Below are 21404 nucleotides of genomic sequence, written 5' to 3' on the forward strand. Positions count from 1 at the left end.
GGGCTGGGGGTGTCCTGTGGCGGGCTGGGGGTGTCCTGTGGCGGGCTGGGGGTATCCTGTGGCGGGCTGGGGGTATCCTGTGATGGGCTGGGGGTATCCTGTGGCGGGCTGGGGGTATCCTGTGGCGGGCTGGGGGTATCCTGTGGCGGGCTGGGGGTATCCTGTGGCGGGCAGGGGGTATCCTGTGATGGGCTGGGGGTATCCTGTGGCGGGCAGGGGGTATCCTGTGGTGGGCTGGGGGTGTCCTGTGGTGGGCTGGGGGTATCCTGTGCCTGCTGATGGGACACCCAGGATGAGGCCTCGAAGCTGAGGTTCCTGCTGGACCCTGGGCCCTGAGTCAGGTCCCCAGGAAAAACCAGAGGGCGCTCTGAGCGTTAGCCTAGAGGAGGTGAGGTTGGGACAAGGGCAGGAGAGGCAGGGAAAGGGGAGAAGCGGCTCCAGTCTGAAGGAGCCTGAAGACACAGTGGAGGGTGACATGTCTTTCTGGATGGGAGCTGGGACCAGAAAAACAAAAGAGACATTGTTGGAAGGATTGCTGGAGCTGAATGGGGTGGGTGTGTGGGTTGGATGGTAAAGACTACACACTCACACATGCATACACGTGTGGGAGACGGGGCGGATGTGGTCAAATGTGCACAATTGGGGAATTTGGATGAAGAAAATATGGAAGTTTTTTGTTCTGCTTGACAACGTTTCTGAAAGTTTGAAATAATTTCAAAATAAGTTATTTATTTTTATTTTGAGATGGAGTCTCGCTCTGTCACCCAGGCTGGAGTGCAGTGGTGCGATCTCAGCTCACTGCAACCTCTGCCTCCCGGGTTCAAGTGATTCTCCTGTCTCAGCCTCCCCGGTAGCTAGGATTGCAGGCGCCCGCCACCATGCCCAGCTAATTTTTGTATCTTTAGTAGAGATGGGGTTTCACCATGTTGGCCAGGCTGGTCTCGAACTCCTGACCTCAGGTGATCCACTTGTCTCAGCCTCCCAAAGTGCTGGGATTACAGGCATCAGCTACCATGCCCAGCCCAAAATAAGTTATTGAAAGTAGAAGAGGCTGGGCGCAGTGGCTCATGCCCATAATCCCAGCACTTTGGGAGACCGAGGTGGGCAGATCATGAGGTCAGGAGTTTGAGACCAGCCTGGTTAACATAGTGAAACCCCGTCTCTACTAAAAATACAAAAATTAGCCGGACACGGTGGTGCCCACCTGTAGTCCCAGCTACTTGGGAGGCTGAGGCAGGAGAATAGGTTGAACCTGGGAGGCAGAGGTTGCGGTGAGCTGAGATTACACCATTGCACTCCAGCCTGGCTACAGAGTGAGATGCCATTTCAGAAACAAAAACAAACAAACAAAAAAAGAAAGTAGAAGAATGACATCACCAAGCTCCCTTTGTCGCCCCTTGTTAGTACGGCTGTCCCCCTCCACTGTCTGAGCCAGAGTCCCAGCTTCCCCAACCTGGCCCTTCCCCTGAAAGGTGTCATCCCTTTACCAACAGCTTCCCCCACCTCTGCCCTGCCCGCCGCCATGTGTCACCTCTTCTCCAACAGTGTCCCCCCCCACTGCCGTCACCTCTTCTCTACCAGCTTCCCCCCACCCCCGCCAGGTGTCACCTCTTTACCAACAGCTTCCCCACCCCGCCAGGTGTCACCTCTTTACCAACAGCTTCCCCACCCCGCCAGGTGTCACCTCTTTACCAACAGCTTCCCCACCCCGCCAGGTGTCACCTCTTTACCAACAGCTTCCCCACCCCGCCAGGTGTCACCTCTTTACCAACAGCTGCCCCACCCCGCCAGGTGTCACCTCTTTACCAACAGCTTCCCCACCCCGCCAGGTGTCATCTCTTTACCAACAGCTCCCCCCACCCCGCCAGGTGTCATCTCTTTACCAACAGCTTCCCCCAACCCCCCACCCCGCCAGGTGTCACCTCTTCTCCAACAACTTCCCCCCTCCCCGCCAGGTATCATCTCTTCTCCACCGGCTTCCCAGTTTACACCCTCGGCCAACACTATTGTTTGAGGCTTCAGACTTGTGACTCCAACTGCCCATCCAACATCTCCATGTGGATGACTTGTGAGCGTCTCAAACTGAACATGTCCAGCCTGCACACCCCATCCCCCCAGCCCACTCTTCCTCAAGTTTCCCTCCCCCCAGCCCACTCTTCCTCAAATCCTTGGGGATTTGGCCAGCACCAGGAAGCGATACCACCTCTGCCCAATCGGCCACCCTTGGACTCGTCCTTGAAGTCTGTCTCTCCCTAGGAGATCCCTCCATCTCATGCTTCTCCCCGTCCTTGCTCCACCCCCTCTACTCATCCTCCCCATAACAGAGCGCACGCGCCTGCGTCCTTGCTCCGCCCCCACTACTCAGCCTTCCCATAACAGCGCTAATGAGCCTGCGTCCTTGCTCTAAGCATTCCTATGGCTCCCTATCCAACTCAGAGTGGTGTCTGCCAGACTCCATCACCTCTGGCCTCACTGTACCTGTGGGCATGTTCACTGGCCCCACTGTCCATCTTCCGCACGGGCACGCGAGCTCCACTAGAACTAGGACTGTCTCGTGTGCTGGTTCTGCCTGTCCTGCCTCCAGGCTCTCCCCTCCAGCCCACACCAGCCCGCTGGGGGCCGGCCTCACCTGCTTCCCTGCAGCATGAATCTATCCTCCTGAGCGGCCCTAGGCCTCACGACATCGCTGCTCTGTCCCCCGACCCTGACTCAGGCTCCCCAACTCCTGGAGCCCTGAGGTCTCAGCTCACGTGACTTCTCCTCCAGGAAGCTTCCCTGAGCCACATCCCAGACTAGAGAGGGCCTGTTCTGGTTCCCGTGCCCCCTCGCGCCCCTGACTGTGGCCTTGCTGTCCTGTCCGCTCCTTGTCCCTCCTCAGGGCTGTGATCACATGCTCGAGGCCCAGCACAGAGAAGTGCTCTTCAAATGACAGTGATGACCGTGAGGGCTGCAGTCCTTCTCCCCAGCAGGCCCCTGCATCTCTCTGTCCCCTCCCCAGGTGTCTCTCCCTGCGTGCCCACCACTGTTTACCCCCGCTCATGTGCAAGGAAGGACGGAGTCGGCATCTGAGTGGCCATGGGCAAGGACTCACCGCATTTGCTGTCCTGTAGCACCTGGCCTGCGCCACATGCCCCCTGCCCCTCCAGGGCCTTGGCTGGCCTCTGGGCTACCTCGTACTCAGTGCCTGAGATCTGGACGTAGAACTGCTGCCGGCCGATGGACTTGCGCAGGGTCTTGATGGCGGCCTGCAGGCTCTGTTCTGCTCGCTTCCGCAAGCAGTCTGCTTCGCACGTGTCTGCAGGGGCAGGAGAGACAGAACATGAATCGCCCGCAACCCTGCTAGCCACTGCCTTCTTAGCTGAGGGCTCCCCCGTGCCAGGCCCTGCACTGGACTCGGACCACCTCAGCACATTCTCACGACAGTCCTGGGGCAAGGGGTCACTGTCATGCCCATCTGACAGATGAGGAGGCTGCGGACCTGGGAGGCAGGGCCTGCCCAAGGCCACGCGGCAGATCTGAGTGCAATCCAGGCAGCTGCCACTGTAACACATCACCCCCCAGGGTTCGACTCACGGGGCAAGAACTCCTTTCTGTCACTCAAAGACTCTTGGGGACTGCCACTGTCCCAAGGATAGTGTCCAGCTCTCTGGCCTTGAATCCAAGGCCCTTCAAGGTCCAGCCCCGTCTGGCCTTGCCATCCTCATCCCCTCCACTCTGACACTCCCTGTGGATTCCAATGTCTAGCCACCCGGCCCTACTTACTGCTTCCTGGACACCTCCTCCTCTCTCTGACCTCTGTGCCTTTGCCGATTCTATTCCCTCTGCCTGAATGCCATTCCTTGCCACCTCTTCCACCCAGTGAGCTTTGATTCTAAGCTCTCATTCAAATGGCACCTCTTCTGGGAAAGCTTTCTGATATGGTTTCAATATTTGCCTCTTCCAAACCTCATGCTGAAATCTGATCCCTAATGCTGGGGGTGGGGCCTGGTGGGAGGTCTCTGGGTCGTGGGGTAGGTCCCTCATGAATGGCCTGGTGCTGTCCTCGTGGTAGTCAGTTCTTGCTGGCTCTACTAGTCCCCATGAGATGTGATTGTTGAAAAGATGTAGGCACCCCCTCCCCTCTCTCTTGCTCCTTTCCCCTTGCCATGTGATGCCAGCTGCTCTTCACCTTCCTCTGTGAGCAGAAGCAGCCTAAGGCCTCGCCAGGCAGATGCTGCTGCCGTGTTCTCGGACAGCCTGCAGAGCCAAGAGCCAATAAACTCTTCTCCTGATAAATTATCCAGCCTCAGGTGTTCCTTTTAGCAATGCAAATAGACTAAGACATTTCCTTTTTTTTTTTTTTTTTTTTTGAGATGGAGTCTCACTCTGTCGCTCAGGCTGGAGTACAGTGGCACGATCTCAGCTCACTGCAACCTCTGACTCCCAGGTTCAAGCGATTCTCCTGCCTCAGCCTCCTGAGTAGCTGGGATTACAGGTGCCCACCACCATACCTGGCTAATTTTTGTATTTTTAGTAGAGACAGGGTTTCACCATGTTGGCCAGGCTAGTCTTGAACTCCTGACCTCAAGTGATCCACCCACCTTGGCCTCCCAGAGTGCTGGGATTACAGGCGTAAGCCAGCGCGCCCAGCCAGACTAAGACATTTCCTAAGCCCTCCGGTGGGGAGAGACCTCAGTTCTATGCATTGTTTGTTCTTGTGCCCCCACCACCGAGAGTCTCACCTGGCAATGGGTGGCTTGCACGTGTGTCTGCCTCTCTGAGAGTGTTACCTGGGTGGGGACTTTTCTTTCCACAGCGCCCAAGCCCACAGCCAGGCCCATACAACACTTATTTGCTGACAGATCCCATCTCTTCAACATCAACGATTCACAAGTTGACACTCACATATAGCCAAGAGCAAAGTGCTGCTGTGACACCCGAGCCAGCATTAGAACCCCCTTCTGGAACTAGGAAAGAATCCTTGGCTCAACCATTCTAGGGGGGCTGCACCTGTTTGTCCTCTCGGGCCCCAGCAGGAGTGTGGAGGGGCAGATAAGGGTCATGTGACTTTTGAGGTCACCTCGGCCCTTCTGTCTCATTGCCCTGGGCTGCCTCTTCTATCCTGGGTTGCAGGCGTTGACCCCTGCCAGCTCCCTTTGCTTGTGGGCCTGCCTCTGTCTCCAGAAGCTAGGCTCCCATCCGAGTCACAGCTGTGCTCTAGTGGGAGACTAGCTTCATGCCTGGCAGTCCCCTGGCAGTGCCACCAGCCTGTTGTCCTCCTTCAGGCCTGCAGAAGCCCCCAAGAGAACCCCTCACCTACCTGAGGCCTCTTCCATCTTTGTCTCGATCTCAAACTCTGCTGTGATGTGGGACACCTCCTTGGACGGGGACTTGCGGCCACGGCGCCTCTTCTTGGAGGAGTCACATTTGAGGGTCACGAAAGTCACATGGCAGTGGTCTGGACAAGGAAAGGACCACTGTGGCAAAGGCGGCATGGGGCAGGGAGCAAGGTCCTACCAAGCCCTGTACACAGAGTGCCATTGGCAAGGACCTCCTGGTCCGTGGTGCAGATGGAAAAACTCAGGCTAGAGAAGGCCAGGGCTGGCTCGGGGTCTCAGGAGGGGCTGGTGGCTGAGCCAGGTCTCACGCCCGGTCCATCACGCTGCTGCAGGTGGAGGCATCTCATACATATTCATGAATGAGTCTGTGCCCCCAGCTCTGGGCCTGCTGAGGGTTTGGCCAGTGCGGACTCTGCTCCGGGCAGAGTCTGCTGCATGCTGAGAGCTCTGTTAGGTTTGAGGAGGAATCTTCACGGGGACAGAGCTGGTGCCTTCCTCCGGGGCCCCTCCTACCAAGCTTGCCCTCTGCTGTTCCCCCAGCCTGCAATGTCTTTGGAAACTCTCATTCAATAAACAGCTGCCAGGTGAGAGCGACCTCCACCCTCAGAAACCAGACTCGCTGGACCCTGGGGCCCCAGCTCCCAGGCATGAGGACTCTCCTACAGCCCAGCTGGTGTGGGTTAGGAGCAGGGCGTCCCACTCACCCAGCAGCGGCTGCCTGGCAGTCTCCTTTGCTCGTGCCTGGTTGTGGGGCCGGAGGTGGCACTTGGCATCTCGGATCTTGAAGCGGGCCTTCTGTTTGATGGGGGTGGTGGGGGCATCTGGGGAAAGCCAAAATTCCCCCAGGTGGTGGCCTCTCCTGCAGGCGAGGAGGTGGTGGGGGATGGGGGCTGCCAGGGGACAAATCCAGCTGGAGCTGGGGGTGGGGCTTGATCTGAGTCCCTGTGTCCCGACAGCTCTCCTGGGGTGGGGGACCCTCTCTTGCCCCATTTCTCTCCCTGCAAGGCCTAAAACGGGTGAACACATGGATGGTGGGGTCAAGCTCAAGCCCAGGGGCCACCCGCCAGAGGTCTTCTGTGAAGGAGGAAAGGGATCCTCCTACCTCCTCCCCATCAGCAAGCCATGATCGTGCTTTAGGAAAGAGCGTAGAACAGAAGAGAGATAGGACAGCAAGGAAGGGAAGGGGCTTTGAAATACTATAGATCCCAGGACTGCCGGTTCCTTGCAAGAGCAAATCATAGCCCTTGGACTAAAGAATCCTACCACCACAGGTGCTTAGAATCAAATCACATATTCATTAAATATATAGAAATGGGCTGGGTGCGGTGGCTCACACCTGTAATCCTAGCACTCTGGGAGGCCGAGGCAGGCGGATCACTTGAGGTCAGGAGTTCGAGACTAGCCTGACCAACATGGTGAAACCCTGTCTCTACTAAAAATACAAAGATTAGCCAGGTGTGGTGATGGGCGCCTGTAGTCCCAGCTACTCAGGAGGCTGAAGCAGGAGAATCGCTTCAACCTGGGAGGTGGAGGAGATCACGCCACTGCACTCCAGCCTGGGTGACAGAACGAGACTCCATTTAAAAAATAATAATAATAAAAATAAAGAAACATACAGAAATGCACCTATCTATCAAATCCAGCATCCTGAATAAGAAAAGCTGCTGAAGACACAACCCCCAGCTCCTTAGCTGGCAGGAGCTAAGGCTGTCTCTGCCATGCTGGCCAAGCCCAGCGGGTCACTCTCAAAGGGCTGGGACTGTGCTGTGCCTCGGCGCTTCTCAGCACGCTCTGCACGGCCAGGCCAGCTCTGACTCGGGAGAACCTAATAGCCATAGCAGATGTGGCTCGCTCCACCCAAACAGTCTGAAATCTGTGCACTCACAGCACGTGAGCGTCCCTGAACCACTCTGGCTGTGACCTCAGAGCCGGAAGGGCCCTCCCATGGTCCCCTGACCCTGAGCTGGAACTCAGCCTGCAGCCTGCTGGCTGCTAGGTCCTGGGCCTGGCTCATCGCCAGTACCCCAGGCCACACGGGGCAGGGCCGAGAGCAGGAAGGCCTTCCCTGGGCGGTGCCCTTTCCTCCCCCGCCAGCGTGTTGCTGGATGCAGTCAAGGTCACCCAGTGGCATGCAGCATGGACAGGCCGAGGGGTTACCTGAGCAGCTGGGCCCGAGGCCAGAGCTGGTGCCGTTGCGTTTCTGCAGCGCCTTGCCCTGTGGCCCTGGAAGTCCGCAGCTCAGGACGTAGCTATTTTCCGAGTCTGCAGAGAAGCCGGTGGGTGAGGTGGGCCTGGTGCTTCTCCCTCCCACGGCCCTCAGATTCTCGGGGCCTCAGAGGGATTGTGGAGTGAGACAAAGATCAGGACACATTCTTCCGCCAGCTTCTGCTACACAACCACAGGGAAGTGGCCAGGAGGAAGGAGCCCGCTGGGTTTACTGAGAAGGACAGTGAGGCCCACAGAAAACCAGACAGCTGCCTTAGGGTCACTCGGTTATCAGAGACCCTCATTCGTAGGTCGGGCTCTTTCCTGGAGGACAGCTGGGAGCAATGGTGGGACCCCAGGGAGGAAGACCCCCCTGCCACAGCATCCCATCTCAGGGACAGCCCGGGTTACCTGGCACGAAGAGTGTGTGAGCCGGGCAGGAAAGGAAGCAGCTCTCCACACCGCCTGCCTTGCTGCAGAACAGCTGGGTCCGGGGGGAGGTCTTGGCGCGAGAAAGACACTTGCCTGTGTCTGTGAAGGGAGATATGAGAGAGGGCTGAGAGAGGCTAGGGCGGAGGCTTCCTGGAGCCAGGAGGGTCCTGGGCATGGCCTAATGGGGACTCCCCCAACTCCCTTCTTCCAAGGCTGGGCTGGCTTGGTGGGAAGGCGCCTGGAGATCGCAGGTCCCTTGGGCGTGTGGGGATGCTGGGCCCAGACAGCTGGCTTAGTCCTTCCTTCCCCTCAGGCTCTAATCCTGGCTGTGAGAAGGTTAGTGTCCCCATCCCCAGGTCAGGAACTCCCTGAGGGCAGGGCTGAGCTCTCCAGGGCAGGCGTCCATTCCCACTGCGGAAAGGAACGGCAGTAAATGAACACTGGCTTCCTGGGAGGGGCCGTGGGAGGGATCGCTCGGAAGCACCTCTTTGGGGCAGCCCCTGCTACAGCCATCAGGTGTCTGGAGATGTCCGAAACAGCCCTCCAGAATTTCTCACTTGCTTACTTATCGTTACAAGATGAAAAAGTCCCCCGGACTCCTAGGAAAAGACGGACGGTTCTACAGCCATGGTAAATACCAGCACTGATTTTACAGACGGCTAATTGGTCGGTGACAACCGGCTTATGTGGCACGCCTCTGAAAGCCACCTCATGAGTGACAGCCTCACACTCTGGTCAGTCATCAGTGTGGAGTTACTCCAGTGTAACCAGGCTTCCAGGCTCAGTCAAGTCACCTTCCTTCTGTAACCCACACAGGCCATGCTTTTAGACTCCCATCAACCTAATCCCGACCTGCCTGGAATAAGCTTTGCCCCAAATCCCCAGGGAAGATCAGCAGTTTGCTTTGCTCCCCGAGCCTGCCTGACCAACACAGCTCCCCCTTACTTAAGCGACAGCTCAGCTTTCTGGTTTCAGATACTGAGCGGTGGCTGATCTCATCCTTTGGTAATTCTGGAGGTCCCTCCAAGATTGTTTTAGAAACCCTTGCTTCCCAGTGTCCTTTGGGCGCCGTGGGCCACAGGTGTCCTTGGTCAAGCCCCCGGGGCCCACATTTTGTCTGTCCTGCTGATTGCTTTCTGGGAGGGCACAGTGCGACAACACTCTGAGCTCTCGCTTGCTTTGCTGCTCTCTCGTGCTGACTGCTTTGTTAGCAAGTGGCCCTCTGGCTGAGGAGCAAGACTTTGTGTTCGAAGACGCACATTTCCCTGCGTGTTCTGCTGCTGGGCACTTTGCTTTTGCTTGACTATTAGATAAAGGTTTATCCCATGAGTTTTGTTGTGCTCTGACTTGTCTCGTGTCTGAAGGATAGATAACAGGGTTCTCCTTGGGGAGCAGATGGTGACACAGGCCCTGCGTGCTTCCAACTCAATCCAAGCTGGCCCCCAGGATCAATGGTCAGAGGTCTACGATACTAGGGGCCAATTCCCGTAGGCGACTAGGCAGAGCTTTCCTTGGGTCCCTTCTAAAATCTTCCTGAGGGCGCTCCCCTTCTGCCAACACATGAAAGGAGGCCCCTTTGTTTTCTCCATATTCTGGGGTCACAGCTGTCAGGTCACTGACTGCACGGCCCTTTCCGCCTGTGTCTGGTTGGGGGAACTGGGAACGTCATTCTAAGCACACACTTTTGACTGATGAAAGTGATGATCATGGGCTGGTTATGCCAAGGCTGCAACTTCCCTGGCTGAACTCCTGCAGCCTTATGAATTTAGACTATTATCCTAACTTGTGCTTGTCCTGGTAAATGGCAAACTGCCCCCTACTCACCACAAAACCCAAACAGCGACAAGCACCACCACCAACTTAGAATAACACTGGTCATTGTGGGAACTTCTGACACATCAAAACTAATACATTAATATATTTAAGAGGAGCTCTAAAATGTTAGGAGACAAAATGCCATCATTTAATAGCTTCTGCCACTGGTATACCTTGGCCTCAGTTTCCTCCCACTCAAACCTTCCGAAATCCACTTACCACTTTCTCTGCCCAGCTCCGTCTTCACCAGCCACTTATCACATCCCACCCTCTACTCCTGCCCCTCACCTCCTACACAAGCAACTCCTCCCTTAGGGCTTATCCCAGGAAAGCTAGAAATCAGATCTCTAATGCTGGATGTAAAGCCAGGTCTAGAGCTATGCTGAGTGCTGAAGGAAATTTTCCTAAACTCCAGGAGACAGACAATCATTTGCTCAAGAATTCAGGATATCGCTGGATAGTTATTGTCCTGGATGATCAGATCTGTATCACAATGAGTTCACCTAAGTGTTAGGATCTTGGATGGAAGAAAAAGTTCAAAAGCAACAGATGGTAACGAGCAGTAGAAGCGGTCGGGCGCGGTGGCTCACACCTGCAATCCCAGCACTTTGGGAGGCTGAGGCGGGTGGATCACAAGGTCAGGAGTTCGAGACCAGCCTGACCAACATGGTGAAACCTCGTCTCTACTAAAAATACAAACATTAGGTGATCTGGTGATCTGCCCACCTCAGCCTCTCAAAGTGCTGGGATTACAGGCATGAGTCACTGTGCCCAGCCAAATGTTTCCTTCTGAGAAACTAAATGTGTCAGCCTCTTTCTTCTGCCACTCAGTTTCCTTGGCCTTTGGAGGCAGGTTTGCGTAAACCTGCTCACCACAGAGCAATGACCCCCTAACACCCTCAATGAACAATGCTTTCCTGCAAAGAATCTGAAGGTACCATATCCTTCCTATGCTTCTAAGACGGATATCCCCTAATGCTGCCTCTGCCACCAGTACAATGCCAAACAAGCTCTTTCCCAAAACTCAACAGAAGAGCAGCAGTTGACTTTGTTCAGTGAGACTTTGCCTGAACAGCACAGCAATTCCTTCCATAAGTACGTGATAAACTCAGCCTTTTGATTTCAGATATTAAATGATGGTCTATATTCGTTAATGTGTTCATTGACAAATATTTACTTTGTGTCTGTGATTGTCAGGGTCTGTTCCAGGTGCTGGGGCTCTAGCAGTGAATGGGACAGGCCAAGAAGACCTGTTTAACTGTGTAAAGCTTACATTCCAGTGAGGAGAGAGAGATGGACAGACAGACAGACATAAACCAACACGAACCTGTAAAGTGCACATTACTTCTGGTGGCTGGGAGTGTGATGGGAGGGAAAGAAAGCTGGAAGCAAAGGGGGCCCAGATGGGTGCGGAAGTGGCTGAGGCTACGGCTCTGGGTGGGTGATGGGGGCAGGCCTCACCCACAGACCCTCACAGCAAGGGAGGAGTGAGGAGTGCTGCGGGGTGGGGTCCTCGAGGCCAAGAGAAGCGCACAGCCTCGGGCTGAGGGCTGGTGGAGGCTCCGCAAAGTCAGTGAGGCTGGCGTGAAGCAAGCGAGGGAGACAGCAGAGGGCAATCCTGTCAGCTGGCGGCAGCCTTTGGGCCATTCCAAGAACTGTGGCTTTGATTCAGAGTCAAAGGAGGAGTTATGGGGGGTGGAAGGGGCGGAGGGTTGGGGGGATGGTGGGGTTCTGAGCCCAGAGGGATGTTCTAACTTAATTTTAAAAGGCTCACTTAGGCTGCCCTGAGGATGTCAGAGTGTGGCGGGGCAAGCACCCGGCGTGGAGGTTCCAGGAGGGCAGGCCCACAGCTCCAGCACCCAGACAGGGTCCCATGTACAGGCAACCAGGGAACGCAGGGGCCCGTCCAGAACTCAGCCTAGGGGCACCCAGTGCTGCGAGCACGCCCACAGAGAGTGCAGGGACCATGGGCTTTCCAGGAGGCACTACCACATCCCCTGCAACTGTGCCCCACTGAGGCTGCTGTACCCCGAGTGACCCTCCTCCTCCCCCTCAGCCTCCTCAGCAGGACAAGGGGAAGCTGCCAGAGGAGAGGCCTCCACACCCACTCCCTCTAAGCTTCCAGCCCTATGGAGACATCAGCAGGGTCCCTGTGCCCCACCGCTGGGCTGCACACGGACCCGCAGATCTCTGTGCCCTCCTCCCCACTGCAGGTCCCTGTTGCAGTGCCTCTGGGTGACACTGGCATGCTCTGCCTGGGAACCCCTCCTTTTCTGCAAGTCCTCATTCCCATCAGCCATACCCCAACAGCAGAGAACCTCTGCCTGGGAATACAAGGCCTAGAGGAGAGGGAGGGGCTGTCCTGCTCACCCCCACCTCAGAAAAGCCACTGTCCCTCCCATCCAAGCCCAGGTGCAGGGGAGGAGCCAGCAGCACAGGGTGGCCACCTACCCACACAGTCCTTCCGGTTCCAGTGGAGACGCCTTCCCGGGGGACAGACACACTCGTAGCTGCCCTTGGTGTTGACGCAGCCCTGGTCACAGCTCCCGTTGCTCATGCTGCACTCGTCCACATCTGGAAGCACAGCGGGCGTAAGGGCAGAGGGGAGGCTGGCGGCTGGCGGCTGGCAGGGGAAGGGACCACCCGGGGCAAGAGGGTGAGAATCTCCTGACCCCACCGAGTCGGACAGCGTCACAGGATGCAGATGAACAGTGCACACACCACACGCGCACACACGCGTGGGTTTGTAAGGCTCCTCACAGACCCCAACGTCCCTTCCCCCAGGAACCTCGGTGGTTTTCTGAACTCAAGCAGCTGCACCCCAGGCTAGGGGGCAGAGGAGGTGGCACACGATTAAAGTTCCAACCCAACCAGGTTTTGTGGCGCAGGGAATGAGCACTGCTCCAGGGATTGTGAAACTGATTTTATCATGGGACTCTGGACAAGCCCTTTTCTAGCCCCAGGTCCCCTGTGGTACAACAGACACCAGGGTGAAAGAGGTCACCGCTAAGGCCCTTCCTCCTCTGACCAAAAGCACCCGCTGGAGCTGGGGGAAGGGGCTGGGCCCCACATTCTGTTAGTTCTTGAGCTGCCTGTGCTCGGCAGGCCCAGGGAAGGGGTGCCCAGGTTTTCGAGAGTCTTTCCAGAAGAATCTGTAGCCCACCTCCAAAAGCCCAAGCACCAGCTGCGTCCTGATCACATTCTTGCCTGACCCTGTCTGATCTTCAAGTGGCCTGGCATCGTGAGTGTGGCTACCCCCAGGTCACAGAAAAGGAAGAGACAGGGGGACCGTCCTTGGCTTCCCATTCTTCACCCACCATGCCTATATAACACCAAGTCCCAGCAGCCTGGCTCTGGCTCCTAAATACATCTAGAACCTTCCTCTTTGTTCTGTCCCTGCCCACCCTGCCCCGGCTCCAGCAGTGCACGCTCCCGTGCCTGGAGCTGTCTTCCCAGTGGTACCCTGGATTCCACTCTCCTTTCCATGTGGCCACTGGGGCATCTAGTTCCATGAACTTGGCCATATCACACCCCTGCTTAAACCCTCCACAGGCTTCTCATCTGACTGGGAATAAACCCTCAACTCCCCTGCTGGTTCACACAGCCTGCATGGTGGGACGGCGCCCCCTATCTGCATCTTACTCTGAGCTCCCTCCTCCTGTGGGCTCCAGCCCTGTGTCTGCTTCTCGGTCCTTCTGTCCACGGCTTTCTCACGCGGATCCGTCTGGAGTGCCTCCCCACCCCCCAGCCAAACACTCCCCCTTGAGGATCCCGAATTGCCCCTCTACTCTGCCCCTCTCTGCTGTAAGCCTCCCTGGAACAAGCTGTCTGCCCTTCCAGGTATTGGCTGCCCCCTCTCCTGGCCCGGGTTCTCTAGTAAATGGGGTTTCCAGCCTCGTGCCCATCTGGCCAAAGCCTGGCGCTGGCAGAGACCTGCTACCCACCTCTAACCGTTCCCTGCTACCCCTTGTCTCCCCAGCCCTGCCCCACTTGTCCTTGGCTGAGCCCCTCTGCCCAGCAGTCCCCGTCCTTGCTGAGGCCTCGGGCCCCCCAGGGTTGAGGGCAGGGTTGGGATGCGGGGTGCAGTGTAGGTGGCCGTGCGGCCAGGCGCGTGCCTCGGGGGGGAGGTGGCCCTGGCGGGCAGGCTGCAGACCTCCGCAGTGGGTTGTCCCGTAGAGGATGTAGCCGCGGTGACACAGGCACTGGAAGCTGCCCGGGGAGTTGATGCAGATGTGGTCACAGGTCCGCTCGAAGGAGCACTCGTCGATGTCTGCGTGGCCACAGGGAGACAAAGTTGGGGGAGGAGTTTGAGGGAGTGGTGGGTGGGCACGGCCTGTCACTCTCAGTCACTCAAGGCACATCTGTGGACACACAGTCCCTGGGCGGAGGCGCAGCACAGCACCGACCCACAGGAAATGGGAGACTCCTTCTTGCTGCTCGACTTTCCATTGTGTCTCCATTAGCCTTCTGTTTCTGGGTTGGGAGCCACCTCACATCTTTTCTGGAGATGAGCAGGGCAGAAACATTGTGAATGGAAGGGATTATTGTGAATCTCTGCCATTTTACTATCTCACAGTCAACTCTGATTAGGAGTGGTAGAGAGGCATCGAATCCACGCCTGCAGGAAACGGACTGCGGCTGGCCCCAGGGCCCTGGGGAGGCAGCTGACTTGGGATATAAACCTAGGCCTCTTGGATGCTGATCAAAGCATCTTTCCCCGTCACTCCATGATGTTTCTTGAGAAAATAAGGAAAACCACACAGGTAAAAAGAGAAGAGGAAATATGCCACCCATAAAGGTCAAAAAGGGAGCTCTGATAGAATGTGAAATGTGATGATGAGCTTCCTGGCAGCCAAGGTAAAAAGGGAAAGAGGGAAGGTCATGGGGTGTTTGTTCCTGGAAAGGAAAAAATGAACCACCATGCTGACTGGAGACAAGTTTGTCCTGGCCGTAAATTCTGAGGAAAATGGCTGTTATGGGACAGTTGATGGGGACTCCTGAAGGCAAAATAGATGCCAACCTGCCCCTCCTTGGGCATAGCAGTTAAGAGTTCATTCTTTGAAAACATTAGCTCATGTAATTTCACAAATATTTGTAATACATGCATATTTATAAAAACATTAACACAAGGAAGAAATTGTGCATGGGTGCTCAAAGGCGAGTGTGCTCCCTCCCAGGGAGGATCTGGGACCTCCTGGTGCTTGCGGCACCTGGGCTAAAATCTGAAGGACGGGACCAGCCTGGAATGAGCAAATGAATGTGGAGGAAGGGTGCTCCAGGCAGTGGCTAGGAGGTAAGAGCATGGGGTGCCCAGGGGACGCACCTGTTCCCTTGGGCCCAGCCCATCTGAACTCCCCTCCCCTCCTAGGAGCCACCCTGGCAGGTCCACTTGTGTGGAGCCCAAGGGGGACTGGGGGAGGTGTCTGGGGTCCCCTGAGTGCCAAGCAAAGGAGTATGGACCCTTCCCTGCTGGACCTGTGGAGCCCAGAGCCCCAAGGCCTCAGAAAGATGAGCCTGGAAGGGGGTGGAAAAGATACAGGTGGTGGTGGGGTGGGTGAGGACAGGTCCTCACAAGCGATCTCACCTCCTCCTCCACAGCTGCCTGCCTCTTTCAGGGGCAGCTGGGATGCAAGGTCAAGGGCTCTCCTCAGCCCTCTGCAGAACTTGGCAAGGCCAATAGAGAAACAAAGTCAAAGTCAGAGGAACCCTGATAGGGCCTGGACAGACACTGTGTTCCTGACCAGACCTCAGGCCCTGAGGAGAAGACAGGGCCAGGATGCCCGTCCAGGGACGAAGAGGCTGAGCCTGGGGAAGGCAGCGGCTGGCCTGGGGCACACATGATTCTGAGGATGGCAGGCCCTGGCCCCACTCTCGCCAGCCTCCTGCTTTTACATTCCTCAGGGACCTTGTGGGAGAACAGCCCTCGCTCCTCAGGGCCTCACCCTGCCCTGTGCCAGCCCCTGAGCTGCACTGACAGGCAGAAGCACAGCCCGGTACCCAGACAAAGCCACATGCTGCCTGCAACTGCTGGTACCCCGCGGGCAAAAAACCACCAGAGCACAGCTGGATAATCGTCAGGGAAAGACAGCCCCTGCCCTGCTACATGGGGTGCCCCACCTCCTGCACTTTCTCCCAGTGTGGGGCCCACAGGGCACCTGTCTCCTTCCTCATGGCCTCATCCGGCCCCACCAAGTTCCTGTGGTCCCCTAAGGCCAGCAGTGCCATCTCCTGGGCGGGTTTACCTCCCTGGCTCCTCCTGGAAAATCCCTACTCACCCCTCAAGCATTTCACCAACGGACCCTCCCCGTAGCCTTCCCCGACCCCGCTCTGCACTGCCAGCCTCTGGGCTCCCACTGCATCCTGGATCCCACTAGACTCTTCCTAGGCCGGGATTCTTGGCTTCTGCGCAGACCCCTCCTCCTCATTATCCTTGTTCCCAGCAGGTGAGGATTGTTCGAGAGCGCCTGCCTGCAATGTGCAACGCTTTCCAACAGATGGCAGCATCCCACCTCCGAAGCCAGAGGAGTTCGCTGCTGGGAGGCCCGTGGGCCACACGGGGAGGGAGGGGCTTGGTGAGCTGATGAGCTCGGCCACCGGCTCCCTCTGCTACCTGGGACATGTGCTGAAGCCCTCCCCAGCCTCAGTGTCCCATCAATAAAAGGAACAGATTGGACTGGATGTCCCCTAGAGTCATAAAGAACCCCATTCCCTCGGGCCCAGCCCCATCCGCACTCCCCTCCCCTCCTAGGAGCCCGTGTCACCCCAGGAGAGGAAGGGGCACAATCCCGCTGGGCCCAAGGGCCACCTGGGGCATGGCAGGGGCTCACCCTGGCAGGTGCGCTCGTCGGTGAGCAGTTTGTAGCCCTTCCGGCAGCTGCACTCGAAGCTGCCCACGGTGTTGCGGCAGAAGTGGTCGCAGCCTCCGTTGTTGACCAGGCACTCGTTGATGTCTGTGGGAGCCAAGGGGCATGGAGGAGTGAGAGCCAGGAGAATCAGCTTGTGTGACCAGCGAGGGGACGGCAGGCTAGCGGCGGGGGATGACACTGCCCTGACTTGCCTGGTGCCCACTTCCCAGGCTGGCTGCTGGCTCCCCAGCTGTGCAGAGGGGTGGGGGCCCTGTCTCGCACAGGTCAGGGTTGGGGCTGGGTTGTACTGGGAAGGGCCAGCTCCCCAAGCTTCACCACTTCCCCTGAGACTTGGCAAGCCTGGGATGTGAGACATTGAGTAGAGAGGAACTGATGGCTGCTGTGCCCGGCAAGAAAGCAGGGACAGCGACTCTCCCATGTCCTCTCATCTACAGGTTCAGGGGGGCCGCCTGGCCAGAAGGGAGGCTGGAGCAGGCAGGCACTACTTCTGGTGACCTTGGCGAGCTCCTGGACCCCTGAGCCTTGGCCTCCTGCCTGCAGAGCGAGGACAGGAAGTGCACCCATTTTGAAGGACATCACGAGCACTAGGTGAAAAAACATTTCCACGGTGCCGGTGCTTGGTCAGCGCTCAAGAAACTTTTTTCAAAAAGTAGGCGTTTTTGTCTCTGTTTGAGGAGTAGACTGAGGCTTAGAGAGGGAAAGCACCTGGTTCAAGAGGCTTCAAAAGGTAAGTGGGGAGCTGGGCTATGCAGCGGGCCTGACGCTCCCCGCTTTCCCAGCCTGACTCCCCCGCTGTTTGTTTGAGCTGCTTCTTTGCTTAACAGTGAATGAGTTGTAGTATGCTCCGAAGGTTGCCTGGCCCAATCCCGTGTAATAAATGATGTCATCCTGAGCAACTCTGCCAGTCAGCCTCTGCTTGCACACCTCCAGGGACAGGGAACTTTCTCCCTCCCAGCATGGCCTGCTGGCCGATGCCTCACAGATGTCTTCCTCACCCTAAACACAGCCCTGACCCCTGTGAGCCCCCATGCTCCTGCCTCCTTATCGGGCCCATCTGGGCTTTGCCCTTAGGCTCTGGGCCAGCCTAGCATTCTGTGCCATTAGAGGGTCCCTGTCCCCAAGGGGCCTCTTCTCCAAGGGACACAGTCTCAGCTACTCCCAAATTCCTCTTGGGTCCCGACCTCCAGGCCCCCATGCTGGCCACCCCCTCCAGACTCTCTCCAGCAATGAGTAACAAAAATAAGAGGTTTTATTTCTACACTGCAGGGTGGCTTAAAAAAATAATCAGTGCTGGCCGGGCACGGTGGCTCACGCCTGTAATCCCAGCACTTTAGAAGGCTGAGGCAGGCGGATCACCTGAGGTTGGGAGTTCGAGAGCAGCCTGACCAACATGGAGAAATCCCATCTCTACTAAAAATACAAAATTAGCTGGGTGTGGTGGCACATGCCTGTAATCCCAGCTACCCGGGAAGCTGAGGCAGGAGAATTGCTTGAACCCAGGAGGTGGAGGTTGCGGTGAGCCAAGATCGTGCCACTGCACTCCAGCCTGTGCAACAAGAGTAAAACTCCATCTCAAATAATAATAATAATAATAATAATTATAATAATAATAATAATCAGTGCTGGCTTTCAGGACGGTGGTCTCACCCTGACTTGGAGAAGCAAAAAGGAGGCAGTGGAAGAGGCCCTTCCAGGGAGGACAATGGGAAGAGCAGCTCCTGTTGGTCACCGGCCACGTCTCAGCAGACCTGCCAGATGCAGATTCCAGCATCTGCAGAGCCCGTCCTGGGCATGGTTGCTGAGCCAGGTATCTGAGGGCCCTGTCCAGTGTCACTGGCACCGCTCTGTGTGGAAGGTAAGCCTGCCCCCACTTTACAGATGGCACTGAGCCCAGTAGAGGCAACTTGTTCCTGGCACTGCTACTCTGACCTCAGGTCGGCCCATGTCACTCTCACTTTTTTTTCTTCAAACCAAACAGGCTGGACTCGATACCTGCCCAAAGTCCTAAAGCAGTGTTCCCAGGGAACATCCCCCAACGATGACAAAACCAGGCTATTAGAGGTCAAATCTCTGGTCAAGAATGTTAGAGGAGTGCGGGGCTGAGATGCCCATATGGCTCTCTGGGAGCCTCGGGGAGGGACATGGCATGTACTTTCTGGTATCATCTCATGTGACCTTCAAAATAACCCAGACAGCAGGGCTCCCATTTTACAGATGAGGTCACAGCACTACACGCAGGAGCCGGGTCTCAGCCAGCACCGTCCGAACCCAGAGACAGGCCTGCTGCAGCACATCATGCTGGCCCTGCTGCAGCACATCATGCTGGCCCTGCAGCCACCAAGAGAGATACGAAGCCCAGCTGTGCTGGTCCAGGGCGGAGGCTTAGGAATCTCTATCATTCCCTCCCCCCCAGCCCCGGGATTATAGGCAGATGGGGAATTTCTAGATAGAAGTCTCAGGTAGAAGAACAGAGGCCCATCTTGGCTCTGCCTCAGTTGGCTGTGTGATGTTGGGCAGGGAAAGGCACCTCTCTGAGCCTTAGGGTCCCATCTGCAAACCGGGCTGCTAAATGGTGCCTCTGCTAGCATCGCCTCTCCCAGCATCCTTAGCAAACTGAAATGAGCTGAGGCTGCTAAGCAGACAGGGGCAGCGCGTGATCATTCTCACCACTCCTGCCTCCTCAGTGGAGTCCCAGGCCTTCCAGAACCCCCAGCCCCATCCCCTGCCCCATCTGGGTCTGTCTGCTAATGGGCTGTCATAGCAACCAGACAGGCAGAGGGAGGCATGTTTGCCTGAGGCCCAGGCTGGTGTAGCTGGCTGCCTGGGGGTCGGGATGGAGGGAAGCCCCCTCCTCACACTACCTCAGGATATAGTGAAGGGGGTGCTGGGCTCATGGCCCCTGGGGTGCAGCTTCTGCACCTCTCTGCCCTTCCGCTCCTTCCTCGGTTCCCACTCCACCGCCCCCAACCAGGCAGCCAGCACCACCTTCCACACACAAATCTGGCCGAGTCCCTGCCTGCTGGCCAGCATTCTGAGGCTCCTGAGTCTGCTAGGATGTGGGCCCTCCCTCTGCAGAGGCTCCCAGCGCTTCCCTTCCAGCCCGGCCAGGCTGCCTTGCCTCCTCTCTCCAGCCTGCTTGGCTCCTGCCCTGGCAGCCTGGACTCCAGCGACCGCACCAAGTACAGCCACAGCCCCCCTCTCCCCTGCTGACCCCAGCCCTGGGAAAAACGGCCCTTCCAGAAAGCCTTTCCCAGTGTTTTTCCAGAGCCAGTAGCTCCCTCTTCATGGGACCTGTTTTTGGGGGCATGAGAGGGCCTTGGGACACAGACTTGGGGGTGGCTGTTCCTGTCTGGTGCCCCAGGGCCCAGGGTGAGTGTCTAGGAACGCTCACCGAATGAAGGAATGGGTCAGGGTGATTCCAGACAATGGAGCGGGTCTGAGGGCTGAGGGAAGGGTGGGGTCTTGGGCCACTGAGTGGACTATTTGGGTGCATCACCCAGGGTTGGAGCTTGAGTGCGTGTGCACGGGGGCAGGGCTATGGGGTGAGCTATAGGGATGCACAGGACACTGGCTCTGGCTCTCTCCTGCCCATCTCACGTGGGGGACCATGGAGGGGAGGGCTTTTGGGTGGGAGCAGAGGGAGGGCACAGGGCCATGGGCTGGCATCATCCTGGAGTGCCCAGCAGGGAGGGCCAGCTGCTGGGCGGGGCTGGCCAGGTGGCGGTCACTCGAGGGCCACCATTGCTCCCAGTCAGGTAAAAGCCCTGGCTGTGGCCTGCCTGGCCCAGAGCACTGCAGAGGGAGGAGAGGAAACAGGCGGTAGGTGGGGGGTTCTCCCAGATTGTTCTGGAGATGCTGGGAAGAGGGGCCGGTGTCCCTGAGGGAAATGCAGGCTCCCACGGAGGAAGGGAAGGTACACGTCTGCTTTCTCTCGCTGCCAGCCACCGGCAGCCCAGCCCTTCCCTGCTTCCTTCAGCTACAGTCACTTTTCCACCCTCCCGACTCCTCACTTGCCAACTGCAAGCAGCAGTCCTGCATCCTTATTCTTGAGGCCCAGAACCCCCTTCCTCTTGGAGGGACCGATTAGCAAGATAACCGCCTCCCAACACCAAACGGGCATGGTACCCAGCAGGGAGCCCTTGAGACGAGGGCTTAGGCACATCTTCCAGGCCCCCCTCGTCCCCGACATTTAGACAAAACCTCCCAACTTTCCCAGCCCTGCCTCTACTGCCCACGTGACCCCCACCTGCCCGGGGTTTGCAGCCCTGGGTTGTCCAAGCCCGCTGTGACCTTTGTTCTCCAGCCACTCCTCTTGCTTAACATTGACATTTTGGCTTTCAGAAAACATGGAGCCTTTGAACTCCCTCCTTTGAGATCCTCCCCAGACCCTGCCAAGATCAGGGTGTGCACCTGACCGAGGAACCAAACCCTGGGGCCAGGGTCTTCAATTTGTTGGGAATCCTCCTGCCTGTGCCTCTCCAGGCAGGGCTGGGAACACACCAACGACACCAACCCTGGGGCTGGAGGCCACCGTCTGGTTTCTCAGGCTCCCTGAGGTGGTCCTGTGGGCAGTTCTAGCCAGTCCCTTGGTGCTGAAATGTGGGCATCTATGGACATGTCTAGTCTCTGCCTTCTCTATGTCTGCTGCCAGTCCTGCCTTGGCACTGCCATGAGCCTGAGTGACAGCAGCTGTGCCTGGCTGCTCTTCCAGACCCTACTGTGACCCCACTGTGGCCAGGGTCAGTTCAAAATGAAAACCTGGGCGTGA

At 57.2% G+C, this 21404-nt stretch overlaps 1 protein-coding gene and 1 long non-coding RNA gene across 3 annotated transcripts in view; one reads left to right on the top strand and one right to left on the bottom strand.

Annotated features, from left to right (window-relative positions):
• Positions 1-21404, bottom strand: part of SCUBE1 (signal peptide, CUB domain and EGF like domain containing 1) — a 147508-nt gene that overhangs the window by 20455 nt on the left and 105649 nt on the right. For both annotated transcript variants that reach the window (XM_054470024.2, XM_063662988.1), the window contains 8 exons: positions 16598-16720; positions 13924-14040; positions 12222-12344; positions 7935-8054; positions 7476-7580; positions 6023-6139; positions 5300-5437; positions 3092-3295 (listed from right to left, as the gene is read on the bottom strand). In XM_054470024.2, the coding sequence (XP_054325999.2) occupies positions 3092-3295; positions 5300-5437; positions 6023-6139; positions 7476-7580; positions 7935-8054; positions 12222-12344; positions 13924-14040; positions 16598-16720 (1047 nt within the window). The remainder of the gene's footprint in view (positions 1-3091; positions 3296-5299; positions 5438-6022; positions 6140-7475; positions 7581-7934; positions 8055-12221; positions 12345-13923; positions 14041-16597; positions 16721-21404) is intronic.
• LOC134739291 (uncharacterized) lies at positions 1956-4278 on the top strand. Its single transcript, XR_010125912.1, has 2 exons — positions 1956-2068; positions 2999-4278. It is a non-coding gene; the product is annotated as an uncharacterized LOC134739291 (long non-coding RNA).

The sequence above is a fragment of the Pongo pygmaeus genome, chromosome 23, assembly GCF_028885625.2.
Source record: "Pongo pygmaeus isolate AG05252 chromosome 23, NHGRI_mPonPyg2-v2.0_pri, whole genome shotgun sequence".
Lineage (NCBI taxonomy): Eukaryota > Metazoa > Chordata > Mammalia > Primates > Hominidae > Pongo > Pongo pygmaeus.